Below are 17366 nucleotides of genomic sequence, written 5' to 3'. Positions count from 1 at the left end.
TTATGTTTTTAATTAATTGTATTGTAAATTTAGATTTAATGGTCATTATTATATTTATTTTTTTACTTTAGATTATATGTCCTTTATTTATATAAAAGTTACGATGAGATTTTAATAATTTTGTTGGAATAGTTTTATCAACTATCTATTTTTGGGGTTATTTGTTTGGTAATTAGGGAGGAACAATGGAGCATAACTCTACTTAATTGGTGTTCAGAGATGGATCATTGGACATGTAGATCCTGCATTGAAGATAATCTTTCCATCATCATCAAATTAATTGAACAAAATTTACAATGATTCAACAAATTTTACTAAAAATATCATAAAGTAAATTCATTTAGGTTAATTATAGCTTGATCAGTCTCATACTTAACTTATTGTGTTCCCAAATATTTACTTCACAATAACATTAACATAATGGAAGAAAGTGACATGTAAACGTTTTTCAGTTAATATAATCTTTTCTTCCTCTCTTTTTTGGGTAAAAATTTAGACTCAGAGGGAAAAGTTTCAAACTCAAATATCACTTCTAAATAATTTTATTTTTTTTAAGGAAATGCTTAGGAGTTGCAACTACCTGTTCTTATATATGCTTTAAATTTGTAATAAAATATGTTGTGTCATTCAAATTTATAAGAGAAAATTGAATGTATCTCCGGTTGGAAAAACCAAATACCATATTATAGAGTAAGTGGACTTTAAATCTAAGTCAACCTCATAAAACCGGCTCATGAGGTTGAGGTTTGCACCCACTTATATACAATGAAATGTCCTCATCTCTAGTCGATGTGGGATCTCCAACAAGAAACTAATTTAGAAACTAAAATATTTTTTAGTTTCTAAAATGGTCTCTAATTTAGTTACTATTGCAACTAATTATTTTGATATCTAAAAATTGGTTTCTATTTCATGATTGTCTTGTAGTGATATCTGCAATCTATCTGATCTTTTGATATGCAGTATTCCAATTTGATCATGTTCTTCCCAACTTGGTCTCACAGGAAATGATATCGAATTAGATATCAATTCAGAAATTATTTAATAAGAAACTAATTTAGAAATCAATTTTTTTTTAATTTTTAAAATGGTGTCTAATTTAGTCATTATAACAATTAATTAATTATCTTTTATCTTTAAAATTAGTTTGTATTCAATTATACAAGTTAACCATACAAGTGAAGTTGAAACCATATATATGTCAAGGCCAATCGAAGATTAGATATTCGAAACCAACCTTTTATAGTTGAGAATGAGCATTCCAAGTGTGCTAGTTCTACCATTCCCTGCACAAGGGCATGTGAATCCCATGATGATCCTCTCAGAAAAGCTGGTGGAGAATGGATGTAAAGTGGTTTTTGTGAACACAGAGTTCAACCACAAGAAAATGGTGAGCTGCATGGTGGAGCAAGAGGAAGAAGAATCACTGATAAAGTTGGTGTCAATCCCAGATGGTTTGGAAGGTGATGATGACAGAAAGGATTTGGCAAAGGTGAGTGATGTTATTCTAAGCACCATGCCTGGTGCACTTGAGAAGCTCATCATAGAGGAAAATATGAGTTTGAAAGATGAGAAGAGAATAAGATTGATTGTTGCAGATATACACATGGGATGGGCATTGAATGTTGGGTGCAAACTGGGAATCAAAGGAGCTCTATTCTCCCCTGCATCAGCTGCAATGTTTGCCTTACTACACAACATTCCCACACTCATTCATCATGGGGTCATCAATTCTGATTGTAAGAATCTCATTATTTATTATCCACATTTTATTTTATCTTTTTTTTTAACAGAAAAAAGAAATAAATAATATAGGTATTTCAGGATATCTCTACACTTATACAACCAAGTCAACCTAAAGCTTCTAACTCAATTGCACATAAAACAAAGATTCAAAGCAAAACAACAATCCAATGATATCATCATTGCCCGTCCTGATACTTTTTTATAGATTTCATGCAAAACAACAGCTTTAAATACCAATCAGAGTAAGAAAAACTAGTTAAACAAACTTTCAAAGATACCCACAACCATACCTACTTCCATTTTTAAAAGTTTTCTGATTTCTATGTCTCCACAATTCACTTACGATTGTTATTCACACGCAATCTCATATCTAATTCACAACCTCGTTGGCCCCAGTCATCTTAAAATTTAAAAAGTATTTTTTTGACTCCCAATGATTCATCGATGTGAGTCTCACCCACTTCTAACACATAGATCACACCGATCAAGATACTCTACAAGTACAGAAAAAATGAGACGATTTTATTTTATCCTATTATGCTGGGAAAAACTTGTTTTCTCCATTTTAGTTCTTTACATGTAAAATAATTTATTTATAAAATAAATTTAAACTTGTAACATCAGTTAAAATTCAATTTAAAATTTTTTTAAAAAATACTTCTATGGATCTAGAAATTTGTAATTTATTATTATTTTCTAACAACTTTTTCCTTTATTTTTATGTATAAGAACTTATTTTTATATCATCTAAATAAATTTAATTATTTTGAATATTTTTCAACAACAACAAAAAATTCTATAATTATGATTAAATTTTGTAATAAATATTAAATAGTCAAGTCCTCTCTCAAAATTGTGAATTAAATATAAAAAATTATCTAATGAAATCATGTATAAAAAAATTATTAAATAGAAACAAATTTTGTTGACAAAAAATAACTAGTTACTATATTGATAAATTAGATACTATTCTAGAAACTAAAAAATTATTGGTATTTAAAATTGTTTCTATTATTAATAAATCATTTTTAAATTAGTATTTAATTAGTTACAAAATTTTATCTATCAAACTAAATAGCTAAATAGTTTCTAAAGTTGCTATTTAAAAGTTTGATACCTAAAACATTAATAATTAATTACATGCTAATTTAGATATTATTTTAATATCAATAATTTTTTAATTTTTAAAATAATATTTAAATTAATTAATATAATAATTAATTATTTTTTGTCTCTAAGATTAATTTTTATTTAATAATTTTTTTTATAGTGTAAATATTTAATATAACGAAATTTATTCCCATAAATTACTACTTACTAATTTTATTTTATTTTTATTGCAGGGTCATTGTTAACCACTAAAAAGACAATTCAGCTATCACCAGGCATGATAGAAATGGACACAGGAACCCTTTTTTGGTTGAATTTGGGTACAATAAATGTTAGACAAGTATTAAATTACTTGGAGACTTGTGCAAGAGCTTTCAATTTGACTGAACTATGGTTTTGTAACACCACATATGAACTTGAACCTAGGGTTTTAACCTTTCTTCCTAAGATCCTCCCAATTGGCCCATTGTTGAGAAATTATTGCAACATAAATGAATCAACAAGATCAGTTGGACAACTTTGGGAAGAAGATCTCTCTTGCATGAGTTGGCTTGATCAACAACCTCATTGTTCTGTCATATATGTTGCATTTGGTAGTTTCACTCTTTTTCATCAAAACCAATTCAATGAACTTGCCCTAGGACTAGACCTAACCAATAGACCTTTCCTTTGGGTTGTAAGAGAAGACAATAAAATGGCATACCCTAATGAATTCCAAGGGCTTAAGGGTAAGATAGTTAATTGGGGTCCTCAACAAAAGGTTTTAAGTCACCCTGCCATAGCATGTTTTCTCAGTCATTGTGGTTGGAATTCTACCATGGAAGGTTTGTGTAATGGGGTACCCTTCTTGTGTTGGCCATATTTTGCTGACCAAATCTATAACAAAGTATATATCTGTGATGAATTGAATGTTGGGCTGGGATTGGACTGTGATGAAAATGGAGTTGTGTCAAGGTGGGAGATAAAGAAGAAGTTGGAGCAAGTATCAAGTTCTGTGAACATAAGAACAAGGTCTTTGAAGTTAGAAGAAAAGATAAAGAACAACCAATTAGACAAAGGTCGATCTTCAGAGAACCTTAACAAATTGGTCAAGTGGCTCAAAGAGTAGGGATTTTCCTTCTATGTGTGTGTTTTGGATGAACTTAGTGGTGAACATGATGCAATTTGGAAACAATATATATAATGCTTTCACTTTTACTATTAGTTAGATGTTGTTTATTGGGTGAACAAGGTTGATATTTTGTGATTCAAAATTAAATAATGGAGAATAAATATTCTTATATATAATGAGAACCAACACAACGAATTTTCAAATATTGCACACATCTTGTATCCGTTAGTTAATTCATATAATTTTTTTATTTTTGTGATGTCGTTAATGATTATGAAGTTTTAGCATGAATTTTGCAAAATCAATTAAGTAGTGGAACTCATCAAACACAATCTACTCAACGTGGTTTACAAAATTCTGATTTCAATTATTGATTTCATCACTGCCTTTTCTATTGTATAGTATTTTTTTTTATAAGTTGACACATATGATCTAATTACTCTAGGATTTCTAAGTTCATTAAATATATATGATTTGTGAAACCATAAGATTAATCTCAAAATTGGAGTAACAATCATACTAACGAGGATTTGTGTAACAGAAGTAGATTAATAGTTACCAGACTAATAAATCTTGTCATTGTGGCAAAGATTATTACAAGAAAGAAAAGTGACAATCAAGTATACATACCACCAATGTTTATGTCATCGTTAGAGTTACTATGGCCTTTCAAGTTTATTATAAGAAGTTTTCACTCATCCTATCCTACAACATGACAATAAACAAAATTCAAGGTCAATCTTTAGTTTCGTTAGGATTGTATTTATCATCACCGAGTTTTAACTATGGTGAACAATATGTTACATTTTCTAGAGTTCAAATTAAAATTGGATTGAAGATATTAATTCATGATAAACAAAAACGACGTTTGAATTCTATAACCAATTTAATTTACAAAGAAGTTTCCCATAATCTATAGTCACTAAGCACCAAAAGGCTATGCAATTAACTATTTTTATTTTACCAATTTTTATTTCATTTGTATATTGTAATCTTATTAAACATAGATTAACAGATTATTCATTTTAATTGCAGCGGCATAGAAGGAGCCTAAGAAAATAATTGAACAACATCTTTCAATACCAATGAAATAAATTTTTTACTTAAAATTTGTAATTCAGAAACATAGCACAACTACTAACATGGCATCATCTTCTAACATCTACATTATTACATCTAACAAATATCTGTAAATAGTTGCATGACATAAACCATCATAAAAAAAACCCAAATTAATAGAATTTATTGAAATCTCCCATAAAACATCATAACTATTCAACCTAGCTACTAAACTACCCTTGCTTTGGACACTTTGACTTGACTTGTCAATTATACACATATTAACAAAATTTAAATAGAATGAAATCAAAAAGAAAAAATCTATTCATTTTTCAATCCAATAAAAAGGGGATAGAAGATAAATAACTAAATCAAACAAAATTTAATAAACAATCAATCGATCAAAATCTTGAAATTGCTTGAATAAATAATTAGTCTACCTTCATAGCACATTTGTTCTTAATCTTTTGTTAAACAAACACAACTCATTACACATAACCAGAGACCAATTAAACTCGATTATTAATGTGCACCCTATCATTCAACACATACTCATGGAAACTGTAAACAAGGTTGTGGGCTTTAGTAACTACACCTCACTAATTTCTTTTTGCACCACTTTCTAAATCAGACTTTATCTTACATATATAGTTTTTAATAACAATACATATATTCTATTAAAATTTACAATATTTATTAAAAAATTATTACACCAAAAATTGACTATTAAATTTTAATCATAATTTAAAGTAACGTTCCTAATCAAATAAACAAAAATACAAACAGAAAATAAAAATAAAAAAAAGACATGTGCAAAGCACTGGTCCCGATATACATATATATATATATATATATATATATATATATATATTATAAAGATTAATCTGAGGTCATATTGATGGATGATCGAATACTTTAATATTTTCTATGTTTCGTGTCTCATCCTCTAACCATCATCAGTAACAGCTCAAAATTACTTGCAGGCTGCAACCTCGAGATAAGATCCTTCAAACTTTTCTCTATCAACATTTTTAAAACAGAAAGTAAATAAAATCATCTGTGTAAATTAAAATTAGTCTATACATAAATTAAGACTATTTTTTTAAAAAGTTGGTATGAGAAAACTTTGACAAATTAATTTATATATTTAATAATTTTAATTTATAGAAAAATAATCATTTTTTATTTAATTATTTATTTGATCCTAAATTTTTCAATTTTACCTTTCATTCCCATATTTAAAAATCATTCACACACATACAATTAATCCGTTTTTTAGTTTTTATACGTATACTTTTAGTTTTGTTCAGTTCTTACTGTCTAAAATTATAGAGAGAAAGTGATTAAAGTATTATATATATAAATTGTAAAAATAATTATCTTTAATAGTGATTCAGTCTTTTTTTTTCTTAAAAGTGTGTATAAAGAAATTTATGCAAATAACAAAAGTAAAATTATATTATTTATACATTCATTATTTTTAAAAATAAAGATATAAATACTTTTTTATTTTATTTCAAATTAATATTCAATTTATTATTATAATTATTAAAAAAATAATTTAATCTTAATATTTTATAAAATATATTTAAGTTTGTCTCCCCTGCCCCTGACACATTGCACGTGGATTGGAAAAGCTTTGCAAACTTTGACAGGGAAAAACTAGTGCAAAGGGTTTCTTTTAGGTCACACATGTTTAGGAAAAAAATTTGAAAACATTTCAGCTTTAGAAGTTCCTTTCAGTTTTTGTTTGTCTAAGAAACTAAGAAACCAAATTACACATTTTATAATTCTAATAAAAATTTCTCAAAGTTCAAACTTCAACGCTTTTATATACTTTTCTATTCTAATTTCTTAGACAAAATACTGTTGCTGAGCAAATATATTATGTAAAATTAATCTGACCAGAAAGAAAGCAAATAAGTGAACCCATAACATTGTTAAGTGTTTTTTCATTGTAGAAGAAACAAATTATAAGCACAAAAATAATTATACCTAAAATAAATTAATCATACTTTCGCTATGTCTTATATATATATAAATAATAATCAGGCTCCACTAAGTATCCTTTCCATTTTTTTATGTCATTTCAGCATACAAACAAAAGCTATGTGTATAAAGTGCAAACCAGAGTGAGTTGACCAAGCAGTGTTGAGCATAGCCTCAAAATCAAAAGAAAATAGAAAGGAAGTAACATGAACATTCCAAATCTCTTGGTTGTGCCATTTCCAGTCCAAGGACATGTCAATCCCTTGATGAACTTCTCACAAAAGATGGTTGAGCATGGATGCAAAATCACTTTTGTGAACTCAGAGTTCATCCACAAGAGGGTGATGAGTTCAGTGGCCAAGCAAGAAAGCCTTGAAGAATCACCAACCATAAAGCTGGTTTCAATCCCTGATGGTTTAGAACCTGATGATGACAGAAGTGATTTGGGTAAGCTGTGTGATTCTGTGCTAAGCACCATGCCTTCCATGCTAGAGAAGCTCATAGAAGATATCTATGTGAATAGTGGTGACAAAATCACATGCATAGTTGCTGATGTGATAATGGGATGGGCATTGGAAGTAGGGAGAAAGTTAGGAATCAAAGGAACTCTCTTCTGGACAGCATCAGCAGCCATGTTTGCCTTGGAATACAACATCCCTAAGCTCATTCAAGATGGAATCATAGATTCTCATGGTATGTACATCTCATGTTACTAATCAATTATGTTTGGTTCTGTTTTCTTTAAAAATAGCTACCCTTATCTAGTGGGGTGAAAATTCTTTTGTGTTCTTGATTCATTTCTACTTATAATATTAACATAAATATTAAAAGGTTTTGGTGTTGACAATCTTGTTACTTGTGAAATTAGGAAGTGAATACATATCAAACAGTTATAATATCTCTATTTTTGTTTAACACTCTAGGATTTCCAATTACGAAAGAAACATTTCAAATATCACCAAGCATGCCTTCAATGGACACAGAAGCCATTTGGTGGTCAAAAGTCTATAACCCAACAACAGAGAAGAAAATATTCAAGTATCTGGTGCACTGTATGCAGCATTCAAATCTGGCTAAGTGGTACATTTGCAACACCACATGTGAACTTGAACCTAGTGCATTATCTTGTGTTCCAAAGCTCCTACCAGTAGGTCCATTGTTGAGAAGTTATGACAACACAAATGTAATTGCAAGATCACTGGGACAGTTCTGGGAAGAAGATCACTCTTGCATAGATTGGCTAAATCAACAACCCCATTGTTCTGTTTTCTATGTTGCGTTTGGTAGTTTCACTCTTTTTGACCAAAACCAATTCAATGAACTAGCTCTTGGGCTTGACCTCAACAATAGACCTTTTCTTTGGGTTGTAAGACAAGACAATAAGATGATCTACCCCTCTGAATTCTTGGGGAGTAAAGGTAAGATTGTTGGTTGGACCCCTCAACTGAAGGTACTAAACCACCCTTCCATAGCTTGTTTTGTTACCCATTGTGGTTGGAATTCTATCATAGAAGGTTTGTCTAGTGGGGTGCCCTTCTTGTGCTGGCCTTATTTTACTGACCAGTTTCATAACAGAAATTACATTTGCGATGAGCTGAAGATTGGACTGCGATTGAACTCAGGTGAAAATGGACTTGTGTCACGCTGGGAGATTAAGAAAAAATTGGACCAATTGATGGATGATGAACAAATAAGAACAAGGAGTCTAGAACTTAAAGAGAAGGTCATGAACAACATTGCAGGTGGTGAATCTTCAGAGAATATTAGTAGAGTTGTCAACTGGCTGAAATCGTGAAAGTATAGCTATGTCTTTGGTCTTAACCCATGCAGTTGATTTTGGTGTTATGTAGTGTGAAATAATACTATATTGCAGGTCAATTACGTACAAGTTTAAATTGTGACGTTTCTCCTTTTTTTGTAAGAGTTGTGCTGTAATTTTTATTATGCTAAGCTTAGAGTTCCTGACATGAAATTTAAGAATATTAAGCAGTTAAATTGAAAATGTATATAAAATCATTGTAAAGTTGAATATAAAGGTAGATTTTAGCAATACACATTTAATTTAAATAAAACTTTCTTGGAAGAGATAAAAATTCATTAGAATTAGCATTACCAAATGAATGCAAGGTCTATTTCTTCCCATTACCCAGTTTCAAGCTAAAGAAAACAGTCGTGGTGCTGCGGTTAGCGGAACCATGGTCACTGGATTCAAAAACGGGATGTCTTCAGAAATGAGGAATGGAATAATGAAGTGATGGAAATGATTGGCAAGGTCATAGACATAATACTTCGACCTGATAGTTTAGTATTTTATGTTTTTGATTGGTTAACAAATTCATCCACATATATGAAGATTATTCCAGATGAGAGAAGAAAACCAGGTCAGCGGAAGCCGTATGAAGATTATTACAGAGAAAGTTGGGGACCTATTGCATAAATGGATCAGAAAGTGAAAAGATTAGAGTGTTTTCTGATCAGAATGGGCACTTAATATTGAAGAGAGGAATTCGAAGCAGCGTTCTTTCCTGCATCAGCAGCACAGTTGGTGTGTGGGATTGAGCCATCCAGGGGGAGTTCATATTTCACTAACTCTCTATAGCTGCAGAGCATACAACAATATATTTATTTGTTGACAGGTAATATAGCATGAATCATACGAGGAATGCAATTTAAGCGTTCCATGGACTGAACCAAGCGAAAACCTCCAATACAGCACTATACTTTATGATCGAGATTACTGCAAGTATTTTAGAATTATGAATAACTAAAATGCAAGAAATAAACCAAACAGAAACATACTGGTAAGAGCACAATTAAGTGAAGTGTTCGAAGATTTGTCGTACAAAATTATAAGAATAAGTTCAAGTGTTTACATCAATAGCCGTTAGCAAGACATAAATAAGAATTTGTTCACAACAACTGATAAAACACTTGACAGTTGTGACTAGCCTAAGACAAAATTGGCCAAAACTTGACTCGTTCCCTACATATAAGAAATATCTGCCAATATCCCACCATCTCAAAAAAAATTGTCATTATATATGATTTAAGTTTACCTTACTTTACAGGGATTCCTGAAGAAATGCAAAGTTTGGAGTCTGCTCCACCACTGATTACACTGTCGCCTTTCCACCAATCAGCGGACAATACCTGAGTTAAACAAATGACAATTCTATTAATAACAAATTTGGCTACTCCGGAGCATTAAAAAAATGCTCAGCGGTGGAAAGGTATTATTTTCATGCTAAAACATGGAAAGAATATTTTATACCTTATCACTGTGTGATTCAATGACAGAAAGAGGCCACTGCAACATCAATGGAGAAAAATCAGGAAAAAGCCCAAAGATGGACATGTAATCAAACTAGGAGAAAAAATAGCTTGGTAGAATAAAGATATATTACCGCAGTTCTCAGATCCCATAACATAACTTTCCCATCATAGGATGCAGAAGCTAAATGAAACCTAGATTGATCATGCCATTTGCAGGCCGAAACCCAAGACGTATGAGAAGCAAACTGAAAAACAGGAGCAGATGTGCCTGCAGAGAAGAAAGATTTTTTTATAAGATATTATCATGCATGTGATTCACTATCGAGGTGTGAGAAAAATGACAAGTGGCTTTGTTTAACACACACCTGGCTTACGAGGATCCCAAATCCTAATGACAGGGTCAGAACCACCAGCAGCTATCAGAACAGAACCTTCCCCACCAATATCAATGCAATTGAGAGCCTTCCCACAAAACTGCACATAGAAGACAATCTAATCTAAAACATTGATTTTTTTAACTATGCAAAAATAAAGTAAAAGAAGGTATAAGATTAATCCCATGTGTATAATGAACACATTGGGTTATCTATTTATACATAAGAAACATACAAAATATATGGGTTAAGACTGTTACATCCAACACTCTCCTTCATGCTGGTGCATATAACTTATATGTATCAAGTTTGTTACAAATATAATTAATTCTAGGGCCTCGTAAAGATTTAGTGAAAATATCTATTAATTGATCATTTGAACTTAATTCATATCTCAAATCTCATATCTCAAAATGAGAGTTTAAACTTAATTCAACCCTGCAAAATTGATTTGTATGATAAGGCTCTTACCTACTTAAATTTTATTTTAGTCATATCTCTAATCAATGTAGGATTAAATCATCACCTTGAGGTTGCAATTTATACAACCCCCAAAGAGGCGACAACTTAGATGGACTAGGAGTGACCACAACTTAGGCGGACTGGTCTTGACAGCAATTTAGGCATGCTAGTGGTTTCAGTTTCATTCTTCGTTCCAATTCCTCTAGCACAGTAAGCACTTAATTATGTTTTGGAAGAAAAAATTACCGTATATTAAACATACTTATCCTAAACTATGTATAAACAAGGTCCAAAGCCAAGATTGCTTCATAACAAGACAACTTTGGACTACCAGAACCAAGTAAAAACATCATAATCAACAATCGACTGGGGAAAAATGTAGAAGATCTAGTACACTATTATGTAAAAGTAAGAACTAGACAAAACTTATCCAAAGAAACAAATAAGTTCAAGCCACAAGAACAATTGATTACGAAATGACATTTTTTATATTCATGGAAAGAACAGGAGCAGAAAATTGATAATTGTGCAATAAACCACTTCTAATTTAGTTACCTGACTATACACAAATACTTACTTAACGACTGAGCATCTAGTGGCATAATGTCAGTTTTATCTAAAGAAAAAAAAAAATGAACACTTCAAATGTGTACTATTTTAAACAAAACTGGGGCATTCATTTTTCAACTTACTATATCTGTCAAGTTTTTTCCAGTCTCCACATCCCATTTCCTAATAGAATGATCCCATGATGCAGAATATATTGACTCCCGTTGTGGCCAAACCACAGAAGATACACACTGTGTATGGCCAACAAGGGTAGTGAAAGCCTCTCCCTACAATACAACAGATGAAAACTTATTTGTCAAATGTCAATGAAAACTAAAGATTGATACGTCAAAAGGGAAAGGAAATAAGTTAACAACAAAAGCTACAAGGTTTTAATTAACAATTTTACAGGTCTAAAATAATTTTTAACATAAGTTTGAACTTGACTCGGAATCAGATGGTCAAATTTCTTCTAGAATAGTTTCAAAAACATCTTCCTTTATGGCATCCAGCCTCTAGTGCCAACATACATAGTAACCTTAGTACTTTGCATTCATCCAGTTGAAAACAGATGCAGCAAGTCAGCATCATCCTTAACTTTTTACTATTCCATTCATCAATTACAACACAAAGAAGAGTAAAGTGTCATCTCTGATGATCCCTTAGAAGTTAAAGTTAAAACAATACAATTTTTTTGGAAGAAATGTGACTACACAAATTGCACTTTCAACAGCACAATATAAATAATAAGGTGTAAGGAAGTTCTACAAACCTCTACTTGAGACTCCTCAACTTGACCTCCAATTTTTCTCTTCTTAGACACTAGGTCATCTTCTGCATTAAAGTCATTAGTTTGCCATAGATTGATGGTGCAATCCCAAGAAGCAGAACAAACCTATGCGTGAGACAAGGAAGACTAATGTTACAGACCATTATTACTCTACTTATAAATCAAGGACAGAAGGTGGAGAAAAATAGAAAAGAAAATACAAACCATTTCTCCAGAAGTCTGTACTGCAACACTCTGTACAGAAGACTTATGACCACGCAAGATTTTGTAAGCCCTGACCCTCATGGGATGGTTTGCAGTCTCCTCTGTATTGATCTTTTATACAAAAGGGAAAACATAACATAATAAGCATAAGCACAGCATAAGAAACTGTAGTTTAGCAGCTTTTCTTTTAGTTACCTTCCATAACCTCAATGTCCGGTCTTTTGAAGCAGTAGCTACCGTAACAGTTTCGAGACCTGATTACAGTACAAATATTGATATCTTGGACCAATTCAATCATAACAATATACATACATTACGCAACATTAGAATTACACAGAAACAAGCACAAATGTTTCAACCAGCTATTCCCACTAAAGCACAAATGCTTCAACACATAGGATCATTCAATCCAGTATGTTTTCTTTTCTTCTCCATGTTACTTTCTAAGCACATAGCCACACAAACATGTATATATTTTGCATTTTAGTTCAATCTTACAATTTGTGTTAATGAATCCCCCCACCCCCCCCAACCAGGATGCCTTCGATGGTAGGTTTATTTTTCTTATCCATGTTACTTTCTATGCACATAGCCACAACACAAACATGTATATATTTCTGCATTTTAGTTCAATCTTACAATTTGTGTTAATGAATCCCCCCAACCCACTTCTCTATTCAGAAACTGAAACTCAATTTTGACTAAAGTTGTAATTTTGCAATATAAATGAAAGTATTTTTTGAGGAAATTAAAGCGCATTAAAAGACTACTAAACACAAATAAAGCATAATATCCCAGACCTACAAAGGAATGGTGAAAGAATAAAAATGTAAATAGCAAAATTAATAGAATGCCAAGGCAACAAAAAAAAATAGCACTGGCAATCAAAAAAATGGACAGAAATAGAGTTTGCAATATGTAGGAGAATATATTTGTCTTCTTTACCTTCTGGATTGATGACACTAACAGAGGTTATCGCGTCACTGTGTCCCTCCAATATATGAGTACATAATCCAGCACCTTTCCATGCCCTAAAATATAATTTAATCATATAACGGTGGAAGCCCAGTAAATGAAAAAGTAATCAATAATAAAATATGCCAATAATTCTAAAAGAACAATACTGGGTAAGACTCTTATACCTCCCAAAACCATCATAACATCCTGTCAAAAAGAACCTGCAGAAACAGTAACACTCAACTTTAAATTCTTAGTGAAGGACACAGGTAAAAAGCCATTCCACTCAGTAAAATAGAACCAAAACTATTATTATATCGAAAATTACAAAGTGACAAGTTAAACAAACAAAAAGTATTTACAATAACAATCATCACTAATCCAATGGCCAAAACTCTAAAGAACCTATTCACAAAGAGGGTTAGGCAGTTAGTTTCCTCTGACTACTCCCAGTGTCACCATCAACCACAATGCAAAATAAACCTCAAACAGTGACCTCATGAATTATAAAAAAAAAAAGGCTTTACAATAACACTCGTTAACCCAATGGCCAAAACTTTAAATAACCTACTCACAGAGAGGGTTAGGTTGTGTCCTACGGCTACTGCCAGCGCCACCATCAACCACAATGCAAAAGTAAACCTCAAACAGTGAACTACTGCTTCCAATCACTTTTTCTATCATCACTAAATATCATTAACAAATTGATTGGAGTCAATAAAAATCAATCACACTGACTTAAATTCAACCTTGATAAAATCTTTCACAAACAATGTTTGAATAAAAACTGTGCCCCATACAAAATAATGGCATGTTACAGTTGCTAGCATTACTGAACATAAGAGCTAATATAGAATACATTAACACAAACTAAGATTTTTATTAAAAGACTGAAAACACTCTACAAGTCTTTAAAAGCATTTCCACCAAAATGACACATTTGCAAGCTTACCGAGAAGAAGAACCATCAACAGCACTGACCCAGTCATCATGTAAAGAAGGGTCTTCCTCCTTTCGTGGGGCCACAGACCTTGTGTACTCAATTTCCAATATCCTTTCCTATAAATTGACCATTCAAAACAGTTAGCTTCCTTTCCTATAATTGATCACTCAAAAAAGTTAGCTACCTTTCCATAATTGATCACTCAAAACAGTTAGCTATGATCATATTACACCATAGCAAAAGGAAACAATGGTTTGTTTCCTATGTAAATAAATAAAGACAAAATAAATTGATAATTATTGTTTGTATACCCAATTTCTATCCCAGAAGTTTCAACAATTTCCTTGCAATTAACCAAGTGGCATAAGGTTGTAGATTATTCAATTTCCCGAGATTTGAAACCTCAAATTTTGTTCAATTTGAGATCTGCATTGAATTTACATAACTATATGTTCATGATTATCATTTACCATGTTTGAAAAAAACATTGATTGAAATGTTGAATAAGCTCATAGGAACCAGTTATCTTAAAAAATCAACCTTGCAAACCAGCGATGTCCAACTGAGTCACAATCAATCAATACAGTTTAATTGTCACCTAGCACTGTTACAGCCATACTGTACAGACGCAGCCTGAACTACCCCATTTTAGCAACTAGTATACTACTATATTACGGGCTACACACAGACACTACTTCCATCACAACAAACCCATAATCCACTGCATCAATGCAATTGATACACAACCACCATAACAAGCATAACATTTACTTAATTAATATAACAAATTGATGCTGTCAAAGTGAATCCTAAATAAAAGCTACAAAACAAAAATGAATCATTGGAATCCAATAGACAAATCAAGCACTTCTAATCCTACTTATCTAAACAAGTAGTTCCCCAGAATAAATTTCCATTCCATGTAACTTGACTCCCAACAAGTCCATAAAAAATGGGTAAACAGTCACTTTGGTTCTAAAAAGAGTAATTTAGTGTCACTTAGGTCTCTAAAAGTATTAAAATCTAAAAGAGGCAAAAAGTGTAATTTTTCTATCACATTGGTCTTGTCATTGGAAAATCTCCGCTAAAGTTTACATTTATACCTACATAACACTATCATTTTGGTCTTTAGATTAAACCAATTATTGTAATTCTAATTCTTGAACTTAACACTGTCAATCATTTTAGTCGCTGAACTTAATCAATTAATCTCATTCTAGTCCCAAACTTAAAGGCTTTGCCATTTTAAAATAACACTAACCCCCTTGTTTGACTGAGAGGAGGTGGAAATTGAGATTATATGGTGTGGTACAAGAAGGAAAGAAGAAATCATTTAAAAAATGGAGGCACCCAAAATACCATTTCTCACATATTTCCAGTGTTATCAGAATCAAACGGTTATTAACCCAGTCAAGGTACTAGATCAGTGGAACACTGGTTGAAACAGGGGTACTAGTTGAACTGCATGACCCGGTATATTATTGAATATATAATTTATATCACAAAGAGTACAAAAATATTTTTTGTCATCCATTTTTTAAAGAGATGCACTGGTGTAGTGACTATGTTGATCTTAAAACACCCATTAGCATGGGTTCAATTCTCTCTCCCCAATAAAATTTTGATTTTCCTCTACAGTATATCTTATGAACTAATAAGAAAGTAGGAGGGCATTAGAGATGTTGGGCAGATTGGCATGAAGAAAATAACAGGCATAACTGAGTGTTGTAGTAGGCAGACTGATGTGAAGCATAGCAGTTAGAAGAGAGGTGCAGCAAACTACCTTGGACGACATTAGACCAGACCAGAGGCTCACCAGTTTTATCCGGTTCAGAGTGAGGTTGATGAGGTATTGCCAACTTCTACTCATTTCCCCATCTCTCTCATCTCTTCTCTATTTCTCTTCGACCAAATGCTATAGATTTCTACTTTATTTCTTATCTATTTCAATTTCTACTTTACCAACTTATTTCTTTCCTACCTAATTCTCTCCTTTCCACTAAACAAAGTATAAGTGTTTAAATTCGGGAACTAAAATGAGAATAAGATTAAAATTACAATAAGTGTAGCATATAGACACAAACATCAATGGGCAGCTTCGATTTCTATCCGGAAAAAACTCGCATTCTATTACTACAAACATAAAATAAATGTGCATTTTCACTTTCTGTCATACAGACAATCATACAATTGTAAAGATAAGTAGAACATGATTTGTAATCGTTTTAAAATTATTACCGCAGAGATTCCCTTGGCGAGAAGAAACTGCTCGAGCGACATCCGCACGAACTCGCCATCGATCAAAAAATCAAAGGGCTCAGGCTCATAATCAGCATCTGCAAAAATCAACCACCAAGGAATTTCATCAATAGTCTTGAATTAACCAAAAAAAAAGAGCACGGCGGTGTTTGAAAATGAGATAATAAATGAAATTACCGTTGGATTGAATGAGTGCGTTCACGAGAGAGGATAGGCCGAATCGAGTGAGGTCTGCAGGGATTGCAATGGCGGAGGACGGAACTATGAACGGCGCATTCAACTTCGTCACGAACCGCACTTGGATCCTCCTCGCGCTCCCTTCGCCACTTTCTTCATTCATATTCATCTTCGCTTCCTCTTAAGCTCTTTCTTCTGCAAGGTTAAGGAGAAAACGAAGAGCGTGAAAAGAAAAGCGCCAAGCGAAGAGGAAGAAGAAGAAGAAGCAGCAGAAGCAGAAGCAGCAGCAGCTAGGGTTTAACGGTTTTCAAGTTAGAATGTTCAGTTGCTGCGAATGGGTTTTAGACAATACTATGCCGTTTT

The 17366-nt window shown here is 32.1% G+C and overlaps 3 protein-coding genes across 5 annotated transcripts; 2 read left to right on the top strand and 1 right to left on the bottom strand.

The window, feature by feature from the left end:
- The first annotated feature begins 1252 nt into the window (after positions 1-1252).
- Positions 1253-3987, top strand: LOC137836380 (UDP-glycosyltransferase 83A1-like). The gene is made up of 2 exons (XM_068645110.2): positions 1253-1739; positions 3090-3987. The coding sequence occupies exons 1-2, from the start codon at positions 1253-1255 to the stop codon at positions 3962-3964; spliced, it is 1362 nt and encodes a 453-aa protein (XP_068501211.1). The 3' UTR covers positions 3965-3987.
- Positions 3988-7120: 3133 nt separating this feature from the next.
- LOC137836960 (UDP-glycosyltransferase 83A1) lies at positions 7121-8928 on the top strand. Its single transcript, XM_068645771.2, has 2 exons — positions 7121-7708; positions 7939-8928. The coding sequence occupies exons 1-2, from the start codon at positions 7222-7224 to the stop codon at positions 8808-8810; spliced, it is 1359 nt and encodes a 452-aa protein (XP_068501872.1). The 5' UTR covers positions 7121-7221; the 3' UTR covers positions 8811-8928.
- A 378-nt stretch (positions 8929-9306) lies between these two features.
- On the bottom strand, positions 9307-17366 carry LOC137836961 (Transducin/WD40 repeat-like superfamily protein). 3 transcript variants are annotated; one of them, XM_090301329.1, is made up of 14 exons: positions 17004-17361; positions 16806-16903; positions 14577-14683; positions 13810-13845; positions 13613-13698; positions 12863-12921; positions 12668-12778; positions 12446-12568; positions 11817-11960; positions 10654-10762; positions 10420-10556; positions 10287-10322; positions 10072-10165; positions 9307-9752 (listed from the first exon to the last, which is right to left on the bottom strand). In XM_090301329.1, exons 1-13 carry the CDS (start codon positions 17170-17172, stop codon positions 10073-10075), a joined length of 1308 nt encoding a protein of 435 aa, XP_090157455.1. In that variant the 5' UTR covers positions 17173-17361; the 3' UTR covers positions 9307-9752; position 10072. The 3 variants fall into 3 exon arrangements, with proteins under 3 accessions (XP_090157455.1, XP_068501873.1, XP_090157454.1); XM_068645772.2 differs by having other exon boundaries at positions 9307-9614; XM_090301328.1 differs by lacking the exon at positions 9307-9752 and having other exon boundaries at positions 9834-10165; positions 17004-17366.

The sequence above is a fragment of the Phaseolus vulgaris genome, chromosome 4, assembly GCF_051622355.1.
Source record: "Phaseolus vulgaris cultivar YP4 chromosome 4, ASM5162235v1, whole genome shotgun sequence".
NCBI classification, from domain to species: Eukaryota; Viridiplantae; Streptophyta; class Magnoliopsida; order Fabales; family Fabaceae; genus Phaseolus; species Phaseolus vulgaris.
The sequence above is the reverse complement of the archived record's forward strand: the minus strand, read 5'-3'. Positions and strand labels throughout refer to the sequence as shown.

What these genes read in the sequence shown, in the direction of transcription:
- LOC137836380 (XM_068645110.2), top strand. Translation starts at nt 1,253, where the DNA reads ATGAGCATTCCAAGTGTGCTAGTTCTACCATTCCCTGCACAAGGGCAT. An exon ending in TGGGGTCATCAATTCTGATT is followed by an intron (nt 1,740 to 3,089) that starts GTAAGAATCTCA and finishes TTTTTATTGCAG; the next exon opens with GGTCATTGTTAACCACTAAA.
- LOC137836960 (XM_068645771.2), top strand. Translation starts at nt 7,222, where the DNA reads ATGAACATTCCAAATCTCTTGGTTGTGCCATTTCCAGTCCAAGGACAT. An exon ending in TGGAATCATAGATTCTCATG is followed by an intron (nt 7,709 to 7,938) that starts GTATGTACATCT and finishes TTAACACTCTAG; the next exon opens with GATTTCCAATTACGAAAGAA.
- LOC137836961 (XM_090301328.1), bottom strand. Translation starts at nt 17,172, where the DNA reads ATGAATATGAATGAAGAAAGTGGCGAAGGGAGCGCGAGGAGGATCCAA. An exon ending in TTGAGGAGTCTCAAGTAGAG is followed by an intron (nt 11,961 to 12,445) that starts GTTTGTAGAACT and finishes GTTGTATTGTAG; the next exon opens with GGAGAGGCTTTCACTACCCT. An exon ending in TATGGGATCTGAGAACTGCG is followed by an intron (nt 10,323 to 10,419) that starts GTAATATATCTT and finishes TTGATGTTGCAG; the next exon opens with TGGCCTCTTTCTGTCATTGA.